Source organism: Mustela putorius, unplaced genomic scaffold (assembly GCF_011764305.1).
Source record: "Mustela putorius furo isolate JIRA1106 unplaced genomic scaffold, ASM1176430v1.1 tig00003974_pilon_pilon_pilon, whole genome shotgun sequence".
NCBI classification, from domain to species: Eukaryota; Metazoa; Chordata; class Mammalia; order Carnivora; family Mustelidae; genus Mustela; species Mustela putorius.
This window is the reverse complement of record NW_025422117.1, coordinates 763,576-781,937: the sequence shown is the minus strand read 5'-3', so window position 1 is coordinate 781,937 and position 18,362 is coordinate 763,576. Positions and strand designations below refer to the sequence as shown.

General features: G+C 50.4%; 1 protein-coding gene across 2 annotated transcripts in view; it reads right to left on the bottom strand.

The window, feature by feature from the left end:
* ABCC4 (ATP binding cassette subfamily C member 4) overlaps nt 1-18,331 on the bottom strand; it is a 247,332-nt gene extending 229,001 nt beyond the window's left edge. Inside the window, exon 1 of one of the 2 annotated variants that reach the window (XM_045070905.1) lies at nt 17,885-18,331. In XM_045070905.1, coding sequence (XP_044926840.1) covers nt 17,885-17,958 — 74 coding nt within the window. In that variant the 5' untranslated portion in view covers nt 17,959-18,331. Of the gene's footprint in view, nt 1-4,557; nt 4,757-17,884 lie in introns of those variants that run through there. The other variant, XM_045070906.1, reaches the window with a different exon arrangement.
* Nucleotides 18,332-18,362: the final 31 nt, after the last annotated feature.

Here is an 18,362-nt window from a genome sequence, read left to right as displayed (position 1 = left end):
TCCTAAGTGCTGGTCTACCATGTGCCAAGACCTTTCCTGGACTGTTGCCCACAGATGGCCTCTTCCGTGGAGCTCACAGGAAGGAAAGCAGGGACAACTGCCTGAAGACAGGTCCAGAGCGATGACAACGATCAGGGCGAAAATGAAAGAGGCGGCTGAGGCTGGCGGCGGTTACTCTAGCTGGAGGTGAGGGAGGCTCTCAGAGGAGGCCGGGCGTGGACCGAGACGCAGGTCAGCATGTTCCAAGAAAAAGATCAGCGAGTGAGAAGCCCGGAGGTCTACGGCATGCACAGAAAAATCCTGAAATACTAAGCATTTGCCGCTAATGGAGCGGGATAATAAAAGAATGTCCTGTAGAAGGGAGTGTATCGGAGAATCTGGGAGAGGGAGCCGGGCTCCGGGACTTCTTCCATCTACCCAGTTACTACTGGCATGTTCCATGGACAAAGACAGAAACTGGCTGGGACTGGATGTGGCCCGAGGGCACACATTGTTAGTTCCTCAGCCAGGACAGTCACCTGGGGGTGCCGCCTGCCAGCCTCCACCAGCTCAGCAGCCCCCAAGTGCTGGGCGCCATGCAGGGCCACTCAGAGGTGAAGGTCTGTGTCATCTCAGGGGACTTCCAGCCTTTCCTCCTGCCCCAGGACTTCCCCGGTTCCCAGACAGCTCACCACAAGCCCCGGGCCATGGCCCCCTGGCCAGCTCGCTCCCCCTACCTCCCACGCAGAGAAGCTGAGTGCTGGGCCACAGTGGTCTTCACTGGCTGGACTCCAACGCATCCCGGGAGACCCGTCCGGCGCCATGAACTGGACCACCCATCTCCGTCCACACTCCCACCGCCTGGTGGGACCCGCCTGGTCTACGAGGGGCCACCTCCAGGGCCGCACGCTCTCCCGGGAGCTTTCACGGGAGCTTTTCACGCATTCTCACCGACGAAGCCCAGGCGGCAGGTTCTCCCAGGTTGGGGCGGATCCCGGGTTTTCACTACCCATCACTCCCGGCACAAGAGTAGCAAACGTCTGGCCTCACCCTGACCACACTTGCTGCCCAAGTTCCACGGCGCAGTGAAGGGTATAGTTTAGGGAATACAAACTTCAGCTCACTTAGAGCGATATTATTTATCATCCAACCTAAGACACCCCTAGGAGTAAAATGAGGGGTCATTAATAATTACAACAGGGTAAGGGGCAAAACAAGAGTTAGAAGCAAAAGGCACAGGTGAAAAGAAAAATTAAAAACAAGACTGGCAACAGCTCTAGGACCTCAGGCAATCAAAAAAAAAAAAACAAAAACAAAAACAAAAATTGACAATTTATTTATTTATTTGAGAGAGAGCACAAGTGGGAGGGGCAGAGGGAGAGGGAGAGACTCTCAAGCAGACTCCCCCCTCTGAGCTAGGAACCCGAGGCAGGGCTCGATCTCAAGACCCTGAGATCATGACCTGAATCAAAACCAAGACCAGATGCTTAACCCACAGCACCACCCAGGTACCCCTCAAAAATTTTATTCTTGGGGCATCTAGGTGGCTCAGTGGGTTAGGCCTCTGCCTTCAGCTCAGGTCACGAGCCCTGCATCTCTGCTCAGCAGGGAGCCTGCTTCCCCCTCTCTCTCTGCCTGCTGCTCTGCCTACTTGTGATTTCTCTGTCCAATAAGTAAATAAAATCTTTTAAAAAAAAATTTTACTCTTGATCTGATTTACTTTAAATCGAGGTAGGATTTCTTTTCCTTTAGTGGGGGGGAGTTGAGGGGGGAAGGCTACCACACCAAACCATTTCCTTCCGAAATAAAAAGAAGCAAGAACACCACAGAGAACAGTGGCCTATCTGGAGACCCAGATATAGACAGGGGCGCCGGGATGGCTCAGTGGGTTAAGCATCTGACTCCCAATTTCAGCTCAGGTCATGCTCTCAGGATCATGAGATCAAGCCCCACATTGGGCTCAGCGGGGAGTCTGTCTGAAATTCTCCTTCTCTCCCTCTGCTTCCCCCCTCACCCCGGACACACACATACACTCTCTCTCTCAGATAAATAAAATGGGAAGGGGCACCTGGGCGACTCGGTCGGTTGGTACCTGCCTTTCATTCAGGTCATGATCCCAGGGTCCCGGGATTGAGCCCCGCGACAGGCTCCCCACTCAGCAAGGAGTCTGCTTCTCCCTCTGCCCCGTCTACCTGCCTGTGATGTTTTTCTCTCTCTCTCAAACATTTTTTTTTTTTAATGGAGAACCCAGGTATAAAGAACACAAACCCTTCTCTCTATAGTCTAACCTAAGGCTTAAATCCATCAGGGGCCAGGGGCCACCTCAGAAGTAAAGACTTGGGGGGGCACCTGGGTGGCTCAATGGGTTAGAGCCTCTGCCTTTAGCTTGGGTTATAATCCGGTCCATGATCAGGGTCCTGGGATCAAGTCCCGCATCCGGCTCTCTGCTCAGCTGGGAGCCTGCTTTCCCTCCTCTCTCTCTGCCTGCCTCTCTGCCTACTTGTGATCTCTGTCAAAAAAATAAATAAACAAATCTTTAAAAATTAAAAAAAAAAAAAAAAGAAGAAGAAGAAGAAGAAGTAAAGACTAGGCCTGAATACAGACACCAGACTACTAATATAGGAAAAAGAAGCCATCTGTAACACATCAGGTTTCTGGAGGTACACCTCTTTTGGGATTTGAGAAGAGGGAAGAACTTTTTTTTTTAAAGATTTTATTTATTTATTTGACAGAGAGAGAGAGAGAGAGATCACCAGTAGGCAGAGAGGCAGAGAGAGAGGAGGAAGCAGGCTCCCCGCTGAGCAGAGAGCCCTATGCGGGGCTCCATTCCAGGACCCAAGGATCATGACCTGAGCCGAAGGCAGAGGCCTAACCCACTGAGCCGCCCAGGTGCCCCGAGGGAAGAACTTTTGCACAAACTAAAACACAATGCAGTTTAACAAGGAGCACCTCTTCTAAGAAGCCTTTTTTCCCTGGATCACACCAGCTCCTCAGGCTCAGCCCACACGCTCACTGGTAACTCTCCCTCCTCTGCTTCCAGGGACCTCTGCTCATGACTTCCAACATCTGAAGCTGGGGATCAAACAGCCCCATCCCCTCCATTGACGAAGTTGTGCTGCTGTGGGCCCAAAACATACCCTGTGCACCCCAGTATCCTCAGCTGGAGGCAAAGGGGTGCGCTGGGCAAAGCGTGTACAAACATCACCACGTCTACAGTACCACCATACCTCATGTGACAGGAGTGTACACAGTAAGGCAGCAAACTGTTCACAAAAGGCCTGGAGCGATCAGAATGTCTGTGCCCAAGATGAGGGGGGCCACTGCCTGCAGGGCCGGGGGGGAGCCCACCCAACACGCAACCCCTATCTTCACAAACCCCCAGACCCCATCGCAGATAGATTTTTGTGGAATCTAATGGGGGTGACTTGGGTTGCGGGAGAGAACCAGGAACCGGGGCTGACTTGGGGGGGGGACACAGAAGGTTCAAGAGAACATAGCAGGTAAAGCAGGAGGTGGAAGGAAGCACAGCACTGGCAGGTAATGTGGAATGGGACCTTCAGCCACCAGCAGCGCCCTAGGAGCCACGGGGAGGAGCCACAGGGAGGAGTCAGCACGCCAGGCTTCCTTGGGGTGGGGGGTCCCCATCCTGGAAGAACATGCTAGCCTCACCCGTGCTTACGTTCTCCCCCCAGCACCAGACGGTCGGCCCTTCCGCACACAGGGTGCCACATCCGTGCTCACGGTTACCTCTTCCTTGAAATTCCTGCCAGGAATCCCCTGTGAGAGGGAGGAAACCGCTAATGGCTTTGAACCAGACCTTCTCCGGTCTGACCCAGGGCTGGCTTAACCCCACCTGCCTCTGGCTGATCTCAGGTTCGCCAGTCGGGGTTCAACCCGCCTGCCACAGCCCTCACGCACCTCCCACACCACCGTCCCCACAGCCTGACCCACAGAGGAGGAGCCGTGCCTTCACTTTGTTCCGCCCTCGACAGAAAAACGCCAATTCCCAGAACTCAAAGGCGCCGAAATTCCCTGCTCCGGAGCGGAGCGTGTGGGAGTCGCTGCTCTGTGGGGCTCCTTCCTGCTGCACCCCATCCTTCCTGGAAGCCGTCCTAGAAACTGTGCCTCCCCCTTACAGGAAAGGAATCCCTCCCTCCCGGGGGGCCGAGTCCACGAAGCAGCCTTAAGGAATTCCAAGACTTCGGCTTCCTTTCTGAGCAGCTCCTAGCGGAGATGACCGAAGAGCGACAGAGTGAGAGAAAGAGACAGAGAGGGAGGAAGGGATCCTAATCTGGCGGACTCAGGGGGGCGAATTCTCTTTAAAAGATCTCTTTAAAAAAAAACCTGGACTACGTGCACGCGAAAGGGGAAAAGCAGAGAGGATTCGGAGCATGCTGAGAACGACGGTCCCCTCTTTTTCTCAGCTGTTAATACTTGGCACACTAAGGACTTGCACGGGGCTTTCACAGAAGCAAACTAACTTGGTTCATTTCCATGCGGATGTAAAAGAGAAAGTTCGGGGCACGCGCCTTAAAGAACCTAACGTACGTGGGACGGTCCCTCACCCCGGATGCAGACCTGGCTCCCAGGAACGGACACCAGCCTGCGCGATCCAGTTTCAGGAGCGAGAATGACACTTGAACTCCCCGCCAGTCCGTCCAGGAGAGAAGCTCGTTCTCCTACCGGGTCAAGTCCTCTGAAGGGTTTTTAAGGGCACTGCCTCCGAGACTGAAAAGTTCTGGGGACTTTCACCCTGAATTCGACTCAAAATTTGAGTCAGCAGGTCCATAACCAGCAGGTCGAGAGAAGGCTAAGGTCGTGAGGTCAAAGTCCTTAGTGAATTCAGTGTAATAGAGGTCAAATGACCACGATACAAAGCAGCTCTGACCAGTGACTGCGAGGGACACTGGCTCCAACCAGGACCTCCCAGGACACGCAGGGAGCCTCAGATAGGGTGAGGGGGGGGGATGCATTACAAAATACACAGACAGGGTGACTTCAGTAACAAAATTGATCCTCTCGCAGTTCTGCAGGGATGGAGTCCAAGAGCAAGGCAGAAATAAAGCAGGTGCCAGATGCTCACTTGGGTGGTTTTGGCCACGTTGCTCTGCTATAGAAGGGTTTTCTAGGAACCTTCTGGAGAATACAGCTACCACCATCTTATAATTTCCCAAGTGCTTCCGGACAGTGACCCCATTCTCAGTACAAATTACATTTCCCTTCGTTGCTTTTTTTTTTTTTTTAAACAAATCTTAATTTCTGCAGCAGTTACTAACAGATTACCTCTCCATGGGACATGGAGATGACACACCACACCACTTCCACATTCCCTCCCTGCTGCCTTGCCCTGCTTCATTCCAAGTGGGGACGAAAAGTAAGTGGATAGCATTTTATCCATTTATTATATTTAAAACACAAGTTTTAGAATACACCGAGACTGGGGTGCCTGGGTGACTCAATCGTTAAGCATCTGCCTTTGGCTCAGGTCATGAGCCACATCAGGCTCCCTGCTCGGTGGGAAGTCTGCTTCTCCCTCTCCGACTCCCCCTGCTTATGTTCCCTCTCTCATCATCTCTACTAAATAAATAAAATCTTCTTCAAAAACTAACTAATTAATTAAAATGGAGTCAGGAGGGGCACCTGGGTGGCTCACTCAGCCAAGCGTCTGACTTCAGCTCAGGTTATGATCCCAGGATCCTAGGATCGAGACCCCTCCATTCAGCCTCCTCCCGGAGCAGGGAACCTGCTTCTCCCTCTGCCTGCTGTTCCCCCTGCTTGTGCTCTCTTGCTTTCTCTGTCAAATAAATAAGATCTTTGAGGCGCCTGGCTGGCTCAGTGGGTTAAGCCTCTGCCTTTGGCCTAGGTCATGATCTCAGGGTCCTAGGACTGAGCTCCGTATCGGGCTCTCTGCTCAGTAGGAAGCCTGCTTCCCCCTCTCTCTCTGCCTGCCTCTCTGCCTACTTGTGATCTTTCTCTCTCTGTCAAATAAATTTTTTTTAAAAAGATCTTTAAAAGGGGGTGGGGGGTTCCTCTTCTTTGCCTACAGTTTTGCTATAGCTTGAATGTCCCCGCCTGCAATTTTCTGCTATTCCGATATAAATTCATTTTTGCTTGTAACACAACTGACAGTTTTATTTTTAAGGTCAACATTCCATAATGCCCAGCTTGCTCCTGTTTAAGGCAGAGCCCTGCATTTCCAAATTAGAGAAACTCCGATTAGGAAGGCTAAAGTCATAACTTACAATCACTGGGTAAGCCTGCTAAGTTCAAGATGCTCGGTTAGGCACCAGAATAAAGGTGTTAAAGACACTTGTTCCTGCCCTCAATGAGTTAACAACTTAGCTTTAAAAGTCACAAATGAGGGGCACCTCAGTGGCTCAGTGGTTTAAGCCTCTGCCTTCGGCCCAGGACGTGATTTCAGGGTCCTGGGATCAAGCCCCGCTTCCGGCTCTCTGCTCAGTAGAGACCGTGCTTCCCCCTCTCTCTGCCTGCCGCTCTGCCTGCTTGAGATCTCTCTGTCAAATAAATAAAATCTTTAAAAAAAAAAGTCACAAATGCGGGGCACTTGGATGGCTGTCGGTTAAGCATCTGCCTTCAGCTCAGGTTGTGATCCCAGGGTTCTGGCATGGGCCCCATGTCAGGGTCTGTGCTCAGCGGAGAGTCTGCTTCTCCCTCTCCCTCTGTGTGTGCTCTTGCTTGCGTGCTCTCTCAAGTAAATAAATAAATCTTAAAAAAAAAAAAAAAAAAAGGAAAGATCCCACAAGAGCCAGGCTGTGCTCATTAAGAGGAAATCGTGCTAATTCCTTTCTCTGCAGGATTTCAGACTGACTGCCAAGTACATAAGGTACCTCTGGACTCCCATAAGACAGACGACATGACCTCCCCACATACCTGTGGCAAGTTCATCTTCGACCCGTGCTCACGAGTGGATCAGCCACAACCTGCAGGACAGTTCCAAGACCTGTCCTTTCTGGCATTACTTTCAACCGACAGCAATGGATGCTGGACCCTGAGACCAACAAAATGAACTTTGTGTGGGGACAAACCCCACCGACTGTGATGTCAGTTGTCCATGTGTCCAACACAGCCCAGCGGTACATACCGCTCACCATACCCAAGTGTTCTCACCAGCCCAGGCTTCTTCCTGGAGCCCCCGACACACGATCAATGCGTACCCCACCTCCCTACTTAAACGTGTGGAAGGCATCTCAAACTGAATATGGTCAAATCCGAACTCCTGGTCTTCTCCAACCTACTCCTCCTGCAGGCGTCAGCAGCTCACTGAATGGGGACTCGATCCTTCCGGGGGCTCGGGCTGAACCCAGAGGCAACCTTGCCTGTCTCTTCCACAATTATTAGGTAGTTAGATAGTTAGATATTAGATATTAGATATTAGACATTAGATAGATTACATATTAGATATTAGATAGCTCCACAATCTAATATCCGAGATGCCCAGCTCTACCTTCGAATAAACTCTTTCCTGAACCCAACTACTCACCATCGCCACTCCCATCACCCTCCTGGTCAAAGCTACCTCTTGCCTGAACCACTGTGAAAAATCTCCCACAGGTCTCCCTGCTTCTGCCCATGGATTTTAATCTATTCTTAATATATCCCAAACATTTGGAATGGGGTAGTGGGCGGGGCAAACATTTTCTGTAAAGAACTAGATCATAAATATTTTAGACATTGCAGGTCATACAGTCTCTGTACCAAACACTCAACTCCGCTGTTGTAGCCCACGGACAATATATAAATGAATGAGCACAACCATGTTCCAATAAAACTTTATTTACAAAAATAGACAGTAGGCTGGATTTGACCTGCGGGTCAGTTTGCCAACTCCTGCTTTAGAACATTCCCCCAACACAGCAAGCACTCAAAAATAGTTGTTAAACTGTCAGATCAGTTACTTCAAACACTGACGCTGGCCAGAATAAACCTAGAATAGTAGGTAAATTCTAGATGCCACAGTAATATAAAGACGTTGATAAACCAAAGCATATTCAGTTCAAGCAGATGGAAAAGGGTCCAAAACCCCTGTCATTTAAAGGCAACCTAAGAACTGGAGACAAATACCTGAAAGATTTAATGGATCCATATTTTTTTTTAATTTTTTTTAAGATTTTATTTACTTATTTGACAGAGAAAGACACAGCTTAAGAAGGAACATAAGCAGAGGGAGTGGGAGAGGGAGAAGCAGGCTGCTCACCGAGCAGGGAGCCTGATATGGGGCTCAATCCCAGGACCCTAGGATCACGACCTGAGCCTAAGGCAGACAGTTAACAACCGAGCCGCCGAGGTGCCACCCCCCAAAAAAAGATTTAAATAGAACCATGAGGGTGGTCTTTGAAGAATACCAGAAGGCCAGCATGTGGAAGGGGGAGTCAACGCTGTGTGTTGACAAAAAAAAAGAAAAAAAAAAAGAAAGAGAGAGAGAGATACAGATGGGCAGAAACTACCCAAAAAGAAAACTGGCTTGTAACAGCAGTCTTCTATCATTCCAGAATGAAGATTAGTAAGAGCAGCAAATTTCCCCACTGAACGATGTCCAGAAGGGATTCCTGCATTGAGTATGATCTAAGATCTCTCCCATCCAACCCTATAACTCCGGGACCCTGGAAGTAGGGCAGATACCAGCTAGCCTGGGGAAGCAGAGCACACAGGAACTAGCCCCAGGAAGAGGATGGCCCAGAAGTGGCCACGGAACCAGTGAAAGGAATTAGGAGCTAACGCCAGAAGGACTAGAGGTGCTCATGGAGGCCAGGACTGGGCAGAAGAGATAAGGACGAAAGCCGGGAGGGTGAAACGGGCAGGAGTGTGATCCTGGATGACAGTATCAAAATCACCAGGTTGGGGGGGGAGGGGCGTCCACAACACCTGATCACTGTTCTCAGGACATGCCAGCCTTCCAGAATCCTGTGCCCTACACATGCCCGTCCACCCTCCAAGAGGACTCCCCACCTGTCCCACGCGACCCCTCCCTGAAGCCCCCCATTGGCGCGTGCATCAGTCCCACATCTAAACACCGCACACCCGACGTGTCGTCATTCTCTCACAGCGACCTGGACACATGGCCCACACTTTCTAGCCCACCTAACGGTAGAGGCAACCGTGTGGCGGACACCTTGCCGATAAAACGTGAGTGTCAAGGTCGTAGGTAGCTGCCAAGCCACGAACACAAAAACCGGCCACAAATAACTCCTTTCCGGCTGAATTAAGAGGACTTGGAGAGGACCCAAGAACCGAGCCACAAGATACAGAAAGACCAGCTACTGAGTAAGTGTGTGGGGTGGCTCCCCACTCCCACCAACCTGGAAAGGTCTACAAACGTGACTTCCTGTGTGTTTTGTTTTGGTTTTTTAACTAAGTCACTAAGATTAGGGGCTTGTTTTGCTCAGAAGCTGACACCAGTGACAGAATTAAGAAGACTGGACTGGGTGAGCGCTTTGAGAACAGGAATGTTATTTTTATGGATTTGAATGCAGGAACACAAAAGGCCCTCAAATGCTGGCCCAAAGAATTACCTAAACTACAAGCTGGACCAGTACCCTTGGCCTCCCACTGTGCTCTCAACCAGAAATGGACTTTAAGGGCTGAAAGAGAGCCCGGAAACTTGGTTCCCAAAGCTCAGTGTGAGTCTCCCAGAACCCTGTTAAAAAAAATTGACTCGGGCTGCCAACTCCCCCGCAAACCCCCCATTAGGTTCCTACCGGTAAGGCATGAGACTCCGAAATTTACATTCATCCTCTAACTGGGAAATAAACTCTGGCAATTTACAAACGAAACTGTTAGTTTACAAATGCTAAGTAACTAGAGGAAGGTGGCCTGGTTTCCTTTTACTATTTATTCACTATTTTGGTAAACCAACAGTGTTTGGTTCATTTAATCCTCTCAACAACCCTAGGAGATGGGTATCGTGATTATTCCCATCTCACAGATGAGGAAACTTGCCTTTGGTTGGGTAAGCGGTAGAGTTCAGATCTATATGGCAGGCACTTCAGCTCCAAGGCAGGGGGGATGCAGCTCCACGGTCGGTATCTCCTGGATTAGAGCTCAGGGCTGTACACATGGGCCTCTGGCAAGGGTACGGGCATCCAGCCTGCTTTCCTCCATTCGCTCCCACACCCTGGCAAACAGCCCAGTAAGGGGTTCACCAAGAGGCAGCTGCCCCTCATCAGTCGGGACAGCAGTCCGGCTCCGGTAGTTACCAGATCTGCCTCACCTCATCAGAAAAGTCCGGAGGTGAGAGAGATGATGGAAGATGAGACGCAAAAGGCAGGTCCTGAAGGATTCTGAGTTGCCACCCTTAAGACCTGCTCTTGAAAGCCGTTGGGAGGTATGAGAGGTTTTTAAACAGGAGGACGGCATGGATCTTAGGGGAAAGACTGGTGGGGGGAACCCATTGTGAGGAGGAAAAGCCAAGGGAGGCTGGAACAGAGGAGAGGGACACACGCTCCAGGAGGACGCGCACCTCTGTGCCTTTCCTTCCCTTCGGGTCTCACACATTCATATTCTGGAAGCGCCTGCCGAATGAAGGACTCCAAGGGCATGTCTCAAGTTCAGCTGACGGGATCTGAGGTCAGCAACATCAGCAGGAACAGACAGGTTGGTGCCTTATGAACCTGATGGCCAACAACACACAGGGCAGATCGGGCGACAGCATAATGGAGAGAGGGTGGAACCTTCTCCTGTGAGCATCTGAGAAGGGCGTGGTCACTCCCGGACCTGAGCTGTAAATGTCTGCTGGGGGTTACCTGTCACAGCCAGGCAGACACAAGCCTGAGCACTTGGGCGGCTGTGTGGGCTGAGGACATGGGCACCACACCAACTGGCACACTGCAGACCTCCCCCCGCCCACCGGGCTGTGCTGTCGACGACAAGTGCCCCAACCTCTCTGGAGATGCACTGCCTTACAGGACCGAGGACTGCCTGAGACACTGAAACAGCGAGCAAACGAGGCTGAGCCCCAGGAAGCGTTCAGCAGGTGTTAGTGACGATCAGTACTGCTGTCTCAGTGGACCCAGCCCCGAGGGCTAACCACCTTCGCCCTAAGTGCCCAGCAGGAACTGAAATGCAGATCCCCAAAATACCTTCCCAGAAGGAAGGACCCTCATCTGCATTTTTAATCGTGTCTTGGAAAATACTACTGAAATAAGTAAACACGAGTTTGTTTCATTTTAAAGATTTTATTTATTTGAGAGAGATACCGAGGGGGGAGGGGGGAGAGGGAGAGCAGACTCCCCACTGAGTAGGGACCCTCCCCCAAGCAAGACTTGATCCCAGGACCCTGAGATCACGACATGAGCAGAAGGCAGATGCCCAACCACCTGAGCCACCCAGGCGTCCCGATAAACATGAGATTTAACTTCTAAAAAAATTTAATCCTGCCCTCTATCTTACATTTTTAGTTATCTCACACTATGTACATAATATAAAGAGATTTTAGAAGGATTAATCTTGAAATGGCTCAATCTTTGGGGTCCCCGGCTGGCTTAGTCGGAAGAACATGTGACTCTTGATCTTGGGGTTGTGGTTCAAGCCCTATGTTGGGTGTAGAGATTACTTAAAAATAGTTAAAAACTAAAAATAGGGCACCTGCTCCCCCTGCTTGTGCGCAGACGCTCTGTCAAATAAAACCTTAAAAAAAAAAAAAAAACCCTGAAAATAAAAAAATAAAAAATGGATCAATCTTGAAATGGATCTAAAACTTAACATTCCAGTCTTCAGGAACCCCTGGCCATAACAACCAGAGGCCTTAGCTCTGGACTAGGAGACTTTACATTAACAATCATCCCCAGTCTCCCAATTTCAAGGCTCAGATCATTCTCTTACAGGTAGCCACAGGGAATTTGCAGGGCCAAAGAGAAGACGTGAACGCATTCCAAAGCCCTGTCCTTCCCGCTGCAGTGCTGGCAACCACCTTTACACAATTCATCAGCATAGAAACACAGAAAACATTTGCAGGGGCTTCAGATTCACACAGAAAAGAAACCCACAGAGACATTCTCGTGTTAGGGGACAGGGTTTGCTGTCCCCACTGAGAACTGACAGGCAAGATTTCGGATAAAGGCTCACAGGGCGCATGACCTCACTGGGTTCCTCACCCCACAGAGCAGGCCAAGCCTGGGAGATACAAGAGGGAGAGGGGATCCCCTGGAGAACTCAAAAAAGGAAATTATCTACTTAATACACCTGATGAATAGGAGTTGAGTTAACCCTACTCACATGGAGCAGATGCGGAACTGTGTAAAAACAGACAGAAAAAATCAAATAGAAATTAAAGGAGATGAACTTATATTCTGTTACTCGACTTATTTCATTGCAGAGGCTTAGTAAATTTCAGTACACCTTCAGGGTGTTCCACATCTTGCTTGGGCTTGGAATTATTGTATAAATTGGCCAAAAACTCATCAAACTAAATGCTAAAGAAAGGGGAACAGGGTGAAGCCAAACACAGGGCCCTGAAAAACTAAGCCAGCCTCCTTGTACAAAATGTGTACGTCTGATTGTTAATGAACAACAGGAGATTAACATTAGAAGTTATTCTGGGGAGGGGCACCTGGGTTGCTCAGTCAGCCCGACTTGGTTCAGGCTGCGGTGGTGATCTCAGAGTCACGGCATCCAGTCTGGACAGAGTCTGCTTGTCCCTCACCCTCTGCTTCTCCCCTACTCCCATGCTCTCTCCCAAATAAATAAATAAACAAAATCTTTAAAAAATAATAAGAAGAACAAATAAAAGGCATTCTAGGGGCAGCCGGCTGTCACTAAAACTTGCAACTCTTAATCTAAGGATTGTAAATTCGAGGTCCACGTTGGGCATAGAGATTACTTAAAAAATTAAAATCTCATGGGGAGCCTGGGTGGCTCCGTCCGTTAAGCACCTGACTTCAGCATCAGGTTCTCTGCTCAGGTCAAGGTCTCAGGCTCTTGGGACCCGAGCCCTGTGTCAGACTATGAGATGCTGAGTGGGAAGTTCGCTTCCCTCTCCTCTCCCTCTCCCCCCAACTCCTGCTTGGGCACAGGCACACACTCTGGCTCTTTCTCAAATAAAATTTTAAAAAAAGAAATTAATTTTTTTTTTTAAAAAGCATTCTTAAAAAGGTGCAAAACCCCAGTTTAAAATGAAACATCTCAAGTAAATAATTGAAACATCGCCAAAAAATAAATAAATGACAAAACCAAACCTCTTAGATTGGAAGTCTCCAATCTGACACCAGTGGCAGTCAGATTGGAGACTTAACAGCACTGGCTTTCCAAAGTGACAGTTCACAGACTGAACCAGTGGCAGGGGAGTGAGAACACAGCCACCCTCAGGTGGCCTGCATGCGTGTGGCCCAAAGCCTTCTCTAGGAACGGGTCCTGAGCGGCTAACCACGGGGAGAGGGAAGACAGGGAAACCAGGAGCACATCTCCAGGGAGCTGTGCACCAGGAGAGCAGGACACGTCCAGGGCATCTCAGGGGACAGGACAATCTAGTACCAGCTGGATAAGCCTACACCACTTGTTTCCAATAACAGGAAAGAGGAAGAATCAGTCAATAAACCATGATGAGAAAATGGGCTGTTTTGGGGCGCCTGGGTGGCTCAGTGGTTAAGCCGCTGCCTTCGGCTCAGGTCATGATCTCAGGGTCCTGGGATCGAGTCCCGCATCGGGCTCTCTGCTCAGCGGGGAGCCTGCTTCCTCCTCTCTCTCTCTCTGCCTGCCTCTCTGCCTACTTGTGATTTCTCTCTGTCGAATAAATAAAAAAAAATAAAATAAAAAAATTAAAAAAAAAAAAAAAAGAAAATGGGCTGTTTTGTTTAAAAAAAAAAGAGGCCTAATACCAAATACAAAAGGAAATTCTAGTGGACTTTGTATAAGAAAATGCTTACGGAGATTTAGAGGATGCTGGAATCTAAAAAAGATATATTACAGAAGCAACAGGAAAAACCAGAAAGAAGAGCTCAATAATCTAGAAATTTAAAACCTTTGATCTAGGGGCACCTAGCTGGCTAAGTCAGTAGTGTGTAACTCTTGATCTTGAGGTTGTAAGTCTGAGCCCCCATTGGACAAAGAGATTAAAAATAATTTTAGGGGCGGCTGGGAGGCTCAGTGGGTTAAGCCTCTGCCTCAAGCTCAGGTCATGATCCCAAGGTCCTGGGATCGAGTCCCGCATCAGGTTCTCTGCTCAGCAGGGAGCCTGCTTCCCCCTCTCTCTCTGCCTGCCTCTCTGCCTACTTGTGATCTCTCTCTCTCTGTCAAATAAATAAATAAAAACTTTTAAAAATAATAAGTTTTAAAATCTTTTTTAAAATTCTTTAAGAAAAAAAAAAAACTTCTGATCTAAATTAAGAGTCAAATGAAAATCTCAAAAAATAAGCACTATTACAAGTTTTTTCAAACATATAAAGACCTCACAGGAAAAAAGTCCAATACACAATTCAAAGATACAAAATCAAATTCAAATTAAAACCCTGATATTATTCTTAATCCATGACTTAGGAAAAAAAGTAATTCAGGTCCTTAAAGTTGACAATGAGCTATACATGCAAACCACTGAGGGTCAGTTGGTCCAAAATTAGAAAATAAAATTTTGCCTTTCACCAGTTACTCCACTTCTGGCTACAGAGAAAAAGGAAAAACGCACCAAAATATACAGGCATGGATCTGCATTACATCGTAATTAGAAATAAACAGTATTCAACAAAAGGGAAGTAAATTATAATTGTTAAATACCACATTTTGAAGATTTAATGCTATGAATAAATGTTAGCCGTAAAAAATTAAGAAGGGAAAATAAATAAATAATTAATTAAGAAGGGATCAGGATTCAAAACTATTTGGGAGGGGAAGAATAACTTTTTGGTTTTATAGAAAAGGCATGTGTGTGTTTTGTGAGTTTTAGGGGGAAGACTAAGAAACCAACGCATCAGCAGGTTTACCTGGCTAACAGAAATAAGTCATCCATATTCCTTTCTCTTTCTGTAGCTTTAAATATCTTACCAAAAAAAAATTAAAATAGAAAATAAATAAATCTTATACATATTCTTTTGAAAAATACAAAACACGGACACCTCCCTGGCTCAGTCAGTCAAGTGTGCAAGTCTTGGTGGTGAGCTCAAGCACGACGTTGGACATGGAGCGTACTTAAAAAATAAACCAAAATTCTGCAACAATTACCAACACCCATTGTGTACAGCTCCTCCTAAACCCAAGTTCAAGCTTGGATGTCGAAATACCAAAACCCACCAAAACCCCGCTAAGGCCATGTGTGTAGAACTCCATAAAGCTCGTTCCTGGCAGCCTGTGAGTAGAGGGCTACCAGTTCACAAGTTCAGAAAGCAGATGAAATTTGAGAAGAAAAGTAAACATCCAATGAGAAGATGCAGGTTTTCCCTGCAAGGTGGGCCTTGTCTCCAGGCAGCCCTTCCTGCCCGGACTCATTTCAACTTTCTCGCCGACATCCGGGTACACGTGGAAATCACCAAGGCGGCCTCAGATTTTCAAATCTCTAGACATGCAGAAGGTCAACAGATACAGGATGGTAATCATGGTCAACAGATAACCTCAAAAGACTTGCCCCTTTTTTAAAACTATAAAACTGGAATAACAATGCCAGTGGGCGTCGTAAGCCAGGCTCAACCTTCCATCAGAATCACTTGGAGCACAGGCTTAAACCTCACCCCCACCCCAAGTTTCTACATAATTTACAGAACTGGTCTGGAATGGGTGCCAGAGAACTTGCATTTCTAACAAGCGCCTGGGTGATGGTGATGGTGATGCCACCGAAGGTGTGAGGGCCATGCTTAGAGGACAGCCGCCCTCAAGCCGCCCTTAGACACACATCCTCAAGCATGATAGGTTTCACGTCCACCAGCTCATCCCCAACAGCAATGACTTTAAGAAAATCAGGCCTAAAACAAAGAAAGAAAAAAGATCCATCCTACAAGCACAAAGGCATGTTTGGAATAGCCTTCTCCGTGCATTTAAGAACAAGGATCCCAACAGCAGTGGCTCAGTCCAGCAGGTGCAAACACAGGGCTCAGGGCCAGATGGCCTGATGGGGGATCCTGCTCTACCAAGACACAGCTGTATGATCCCAGGCCATCAGGTGCAAGACAGAGGTCAGAGGTCCTTCCCTAGAAGGGGGAAGCTGGAAACAGCGCCTACCCGAGTCATCAATCTGAGTCCTCACCGGCCCATTTTCATGCACACACCTTGTGAAAAACCCATAAACAGAAAGTGCTCCCAGAGTTCCTTGCCCTAGCCTGAAGTTAAGGAGATGTTTGCCTACTTCATTACTATTTATGATAACCACACCCAAATTCCTTCTTCTACCCAAATTCTTCTTTCCTTAAGAGCAGGGCGCCTGGGTGGCTCAGTGAGTTAAGCAGCTGCCTTCCGCTCAGGTCATGATCTCAGGGTCCTGGGATTGAGTCCCGCATCAGGCTCTCTGCTCAGCAGGGAGCCTGCTTCCCTCTCTCTGCCTGCCTCTCTGCCTACTTGTGATCTCTGTCAAATAAATAAATAAAATCTTTAAAAAAAAAAAAAAAAAGAGGGGGGCCAAAGGGCCAAGAGAGGTCCCCACACACGGAATAAGCCACCATCAAAACAAGCCTGAGAGAGAGCTCACCCCCTTGGTATCTCCTAGGCTTTCCCATAAAAAAAGTTAAAATATCAGAATATGGGAACGATTAAAGCCTGAGGGCTAGTTTAGGGTCAAGAAACTGAAGATCTAATTATCAATTATCTATTATCAATTATCTAATTATCAATTAGAGCCCACAGGTTCGGGCCCATCTAGTTCATGGTCCCAGCTACCACATGGAAAACCGGCCACCTGCGTCACCTCTCTGAGCCGTTTTTCACCTGCGTCCTCTCCCAGCTCGGGGACCCTCCAGTGATTTTTGGGTGATAGGACTCCTGGACCGGACCACCCGCATGAAGACCACGGATCACTTCTCCAAAGCCTAGACATCCGGAGACGACCCCACAGGCTTCAAGGACCCCATCTCCGGAGCTGGTCCTCCAAGGTGGAAATGGAAATAATTGCAAAAGGGAAAGCGGCTGTGCCAAAACCGTACTCCAGCTGTGGTTACGTGTGTCCCAGACAAACGCTGACCGTGTTCGAGAACAGTGTTCCCATTCATGAAATAAAATGAAACGAAACCTGCCCCCACGAGATCCCAGGACACACGGTGTGAGCCGCACGCGGACAAAGGGAGACAGACAGCAGGACGTGGTCACGAACACAGGAGCCGGCGGAGTGTGCAGCTCCGGGTCACGTAGGGCAGATCGGTATATCGGAAGAGTGGGGACGCCGTGGGGGGTGGCAACGGTCCAGGGCCCGACTTAGACCTCGGTTTAGATAAAGGAGGCTGTTCAGAAGCTGCTTGCTTAGGAAGGAAAAGGTGCAGCTCGGGTTTGCGAGAAGGGCGAATCCCGGCGCGGTGCGGGGCAAGGCGGCAGCGGCTGGAGGCGGGGGGATCCAGGCGGTGCTCCCTGTGGGCAGGACTTCTCCCGGGGCGGCCTCGGATCTCCCCCTCCCCAACCCCTGCTGCGGCGGCGGCTGCCGCGGCCGCTCCGGCTCCTCCTCCTCCTCCCCGTCCTCCTCCCAGACCCCGGAGGCTGGCGAGGCCGCCGACGCCCAGGCAGGGGCCCCCTGGGAGCCCCGCGCCACCAGGTCCCCGGCTCCCCTCCCCAGCCCAGCTCCCGCCCGCCCGGCGCGCCAGGGCGCAGGCGGGGGACCGCGCGGCCGGCGTGGGGTGGCCCCCCCCGCGGCCAGAAGCCGCGCGGCGCCGGCGGCCCGAGCCCCCCCGCCACGACGCTCCCCCCTCCAGCCCCCGAAGGCGCCGGCGGCCGCGGGCAGGCGCGTGGCGGCGGCGGCGGGGGGATGCGGCCGCTCGGGCGGGGCGCTCACCAGAAGAACACGCGCGAGCAGAGGTTGGCGTTCTGCAGCGGGTTGGGCTTCACGTCCGGGTACACGGGCAGCATCTCGCCGCCGGGGTCGCGCCGCTCCGGGAGGCGCCGGCGGGGATGCTGGAGCTCCGGCGGCCGCGCCGGTCCCCTGGGCGGGAGCCCGAGAACCCGCCGCTTCCGGGAGCGGAGCGCCGGCGGCCCGCCCCGTTCCCGCCCCCCGGGCCGCGCGGCGGCGGCGGCGGCGGCGGCTGCTGCTGAAGCCGCCGCCGGGAGCCGGGAGTGCAGGCGGCGGGACCGGGCGGCGGTGCTGCGCGTCCCCCGTGCGGCGCCAGGCGAGGCCGCCCGCCGCGTCCGATGGAGGGGGGTAGGCCGAGCCGGCTGCCCGCAGGTGCCCACGTGCTCTCACCGGGCGGCGAACTTTGCAGAAGTTGGCGCTCGGGATCCAGGCACCCAGCGTTGGGGGCGGAGGGGAGGAGCCG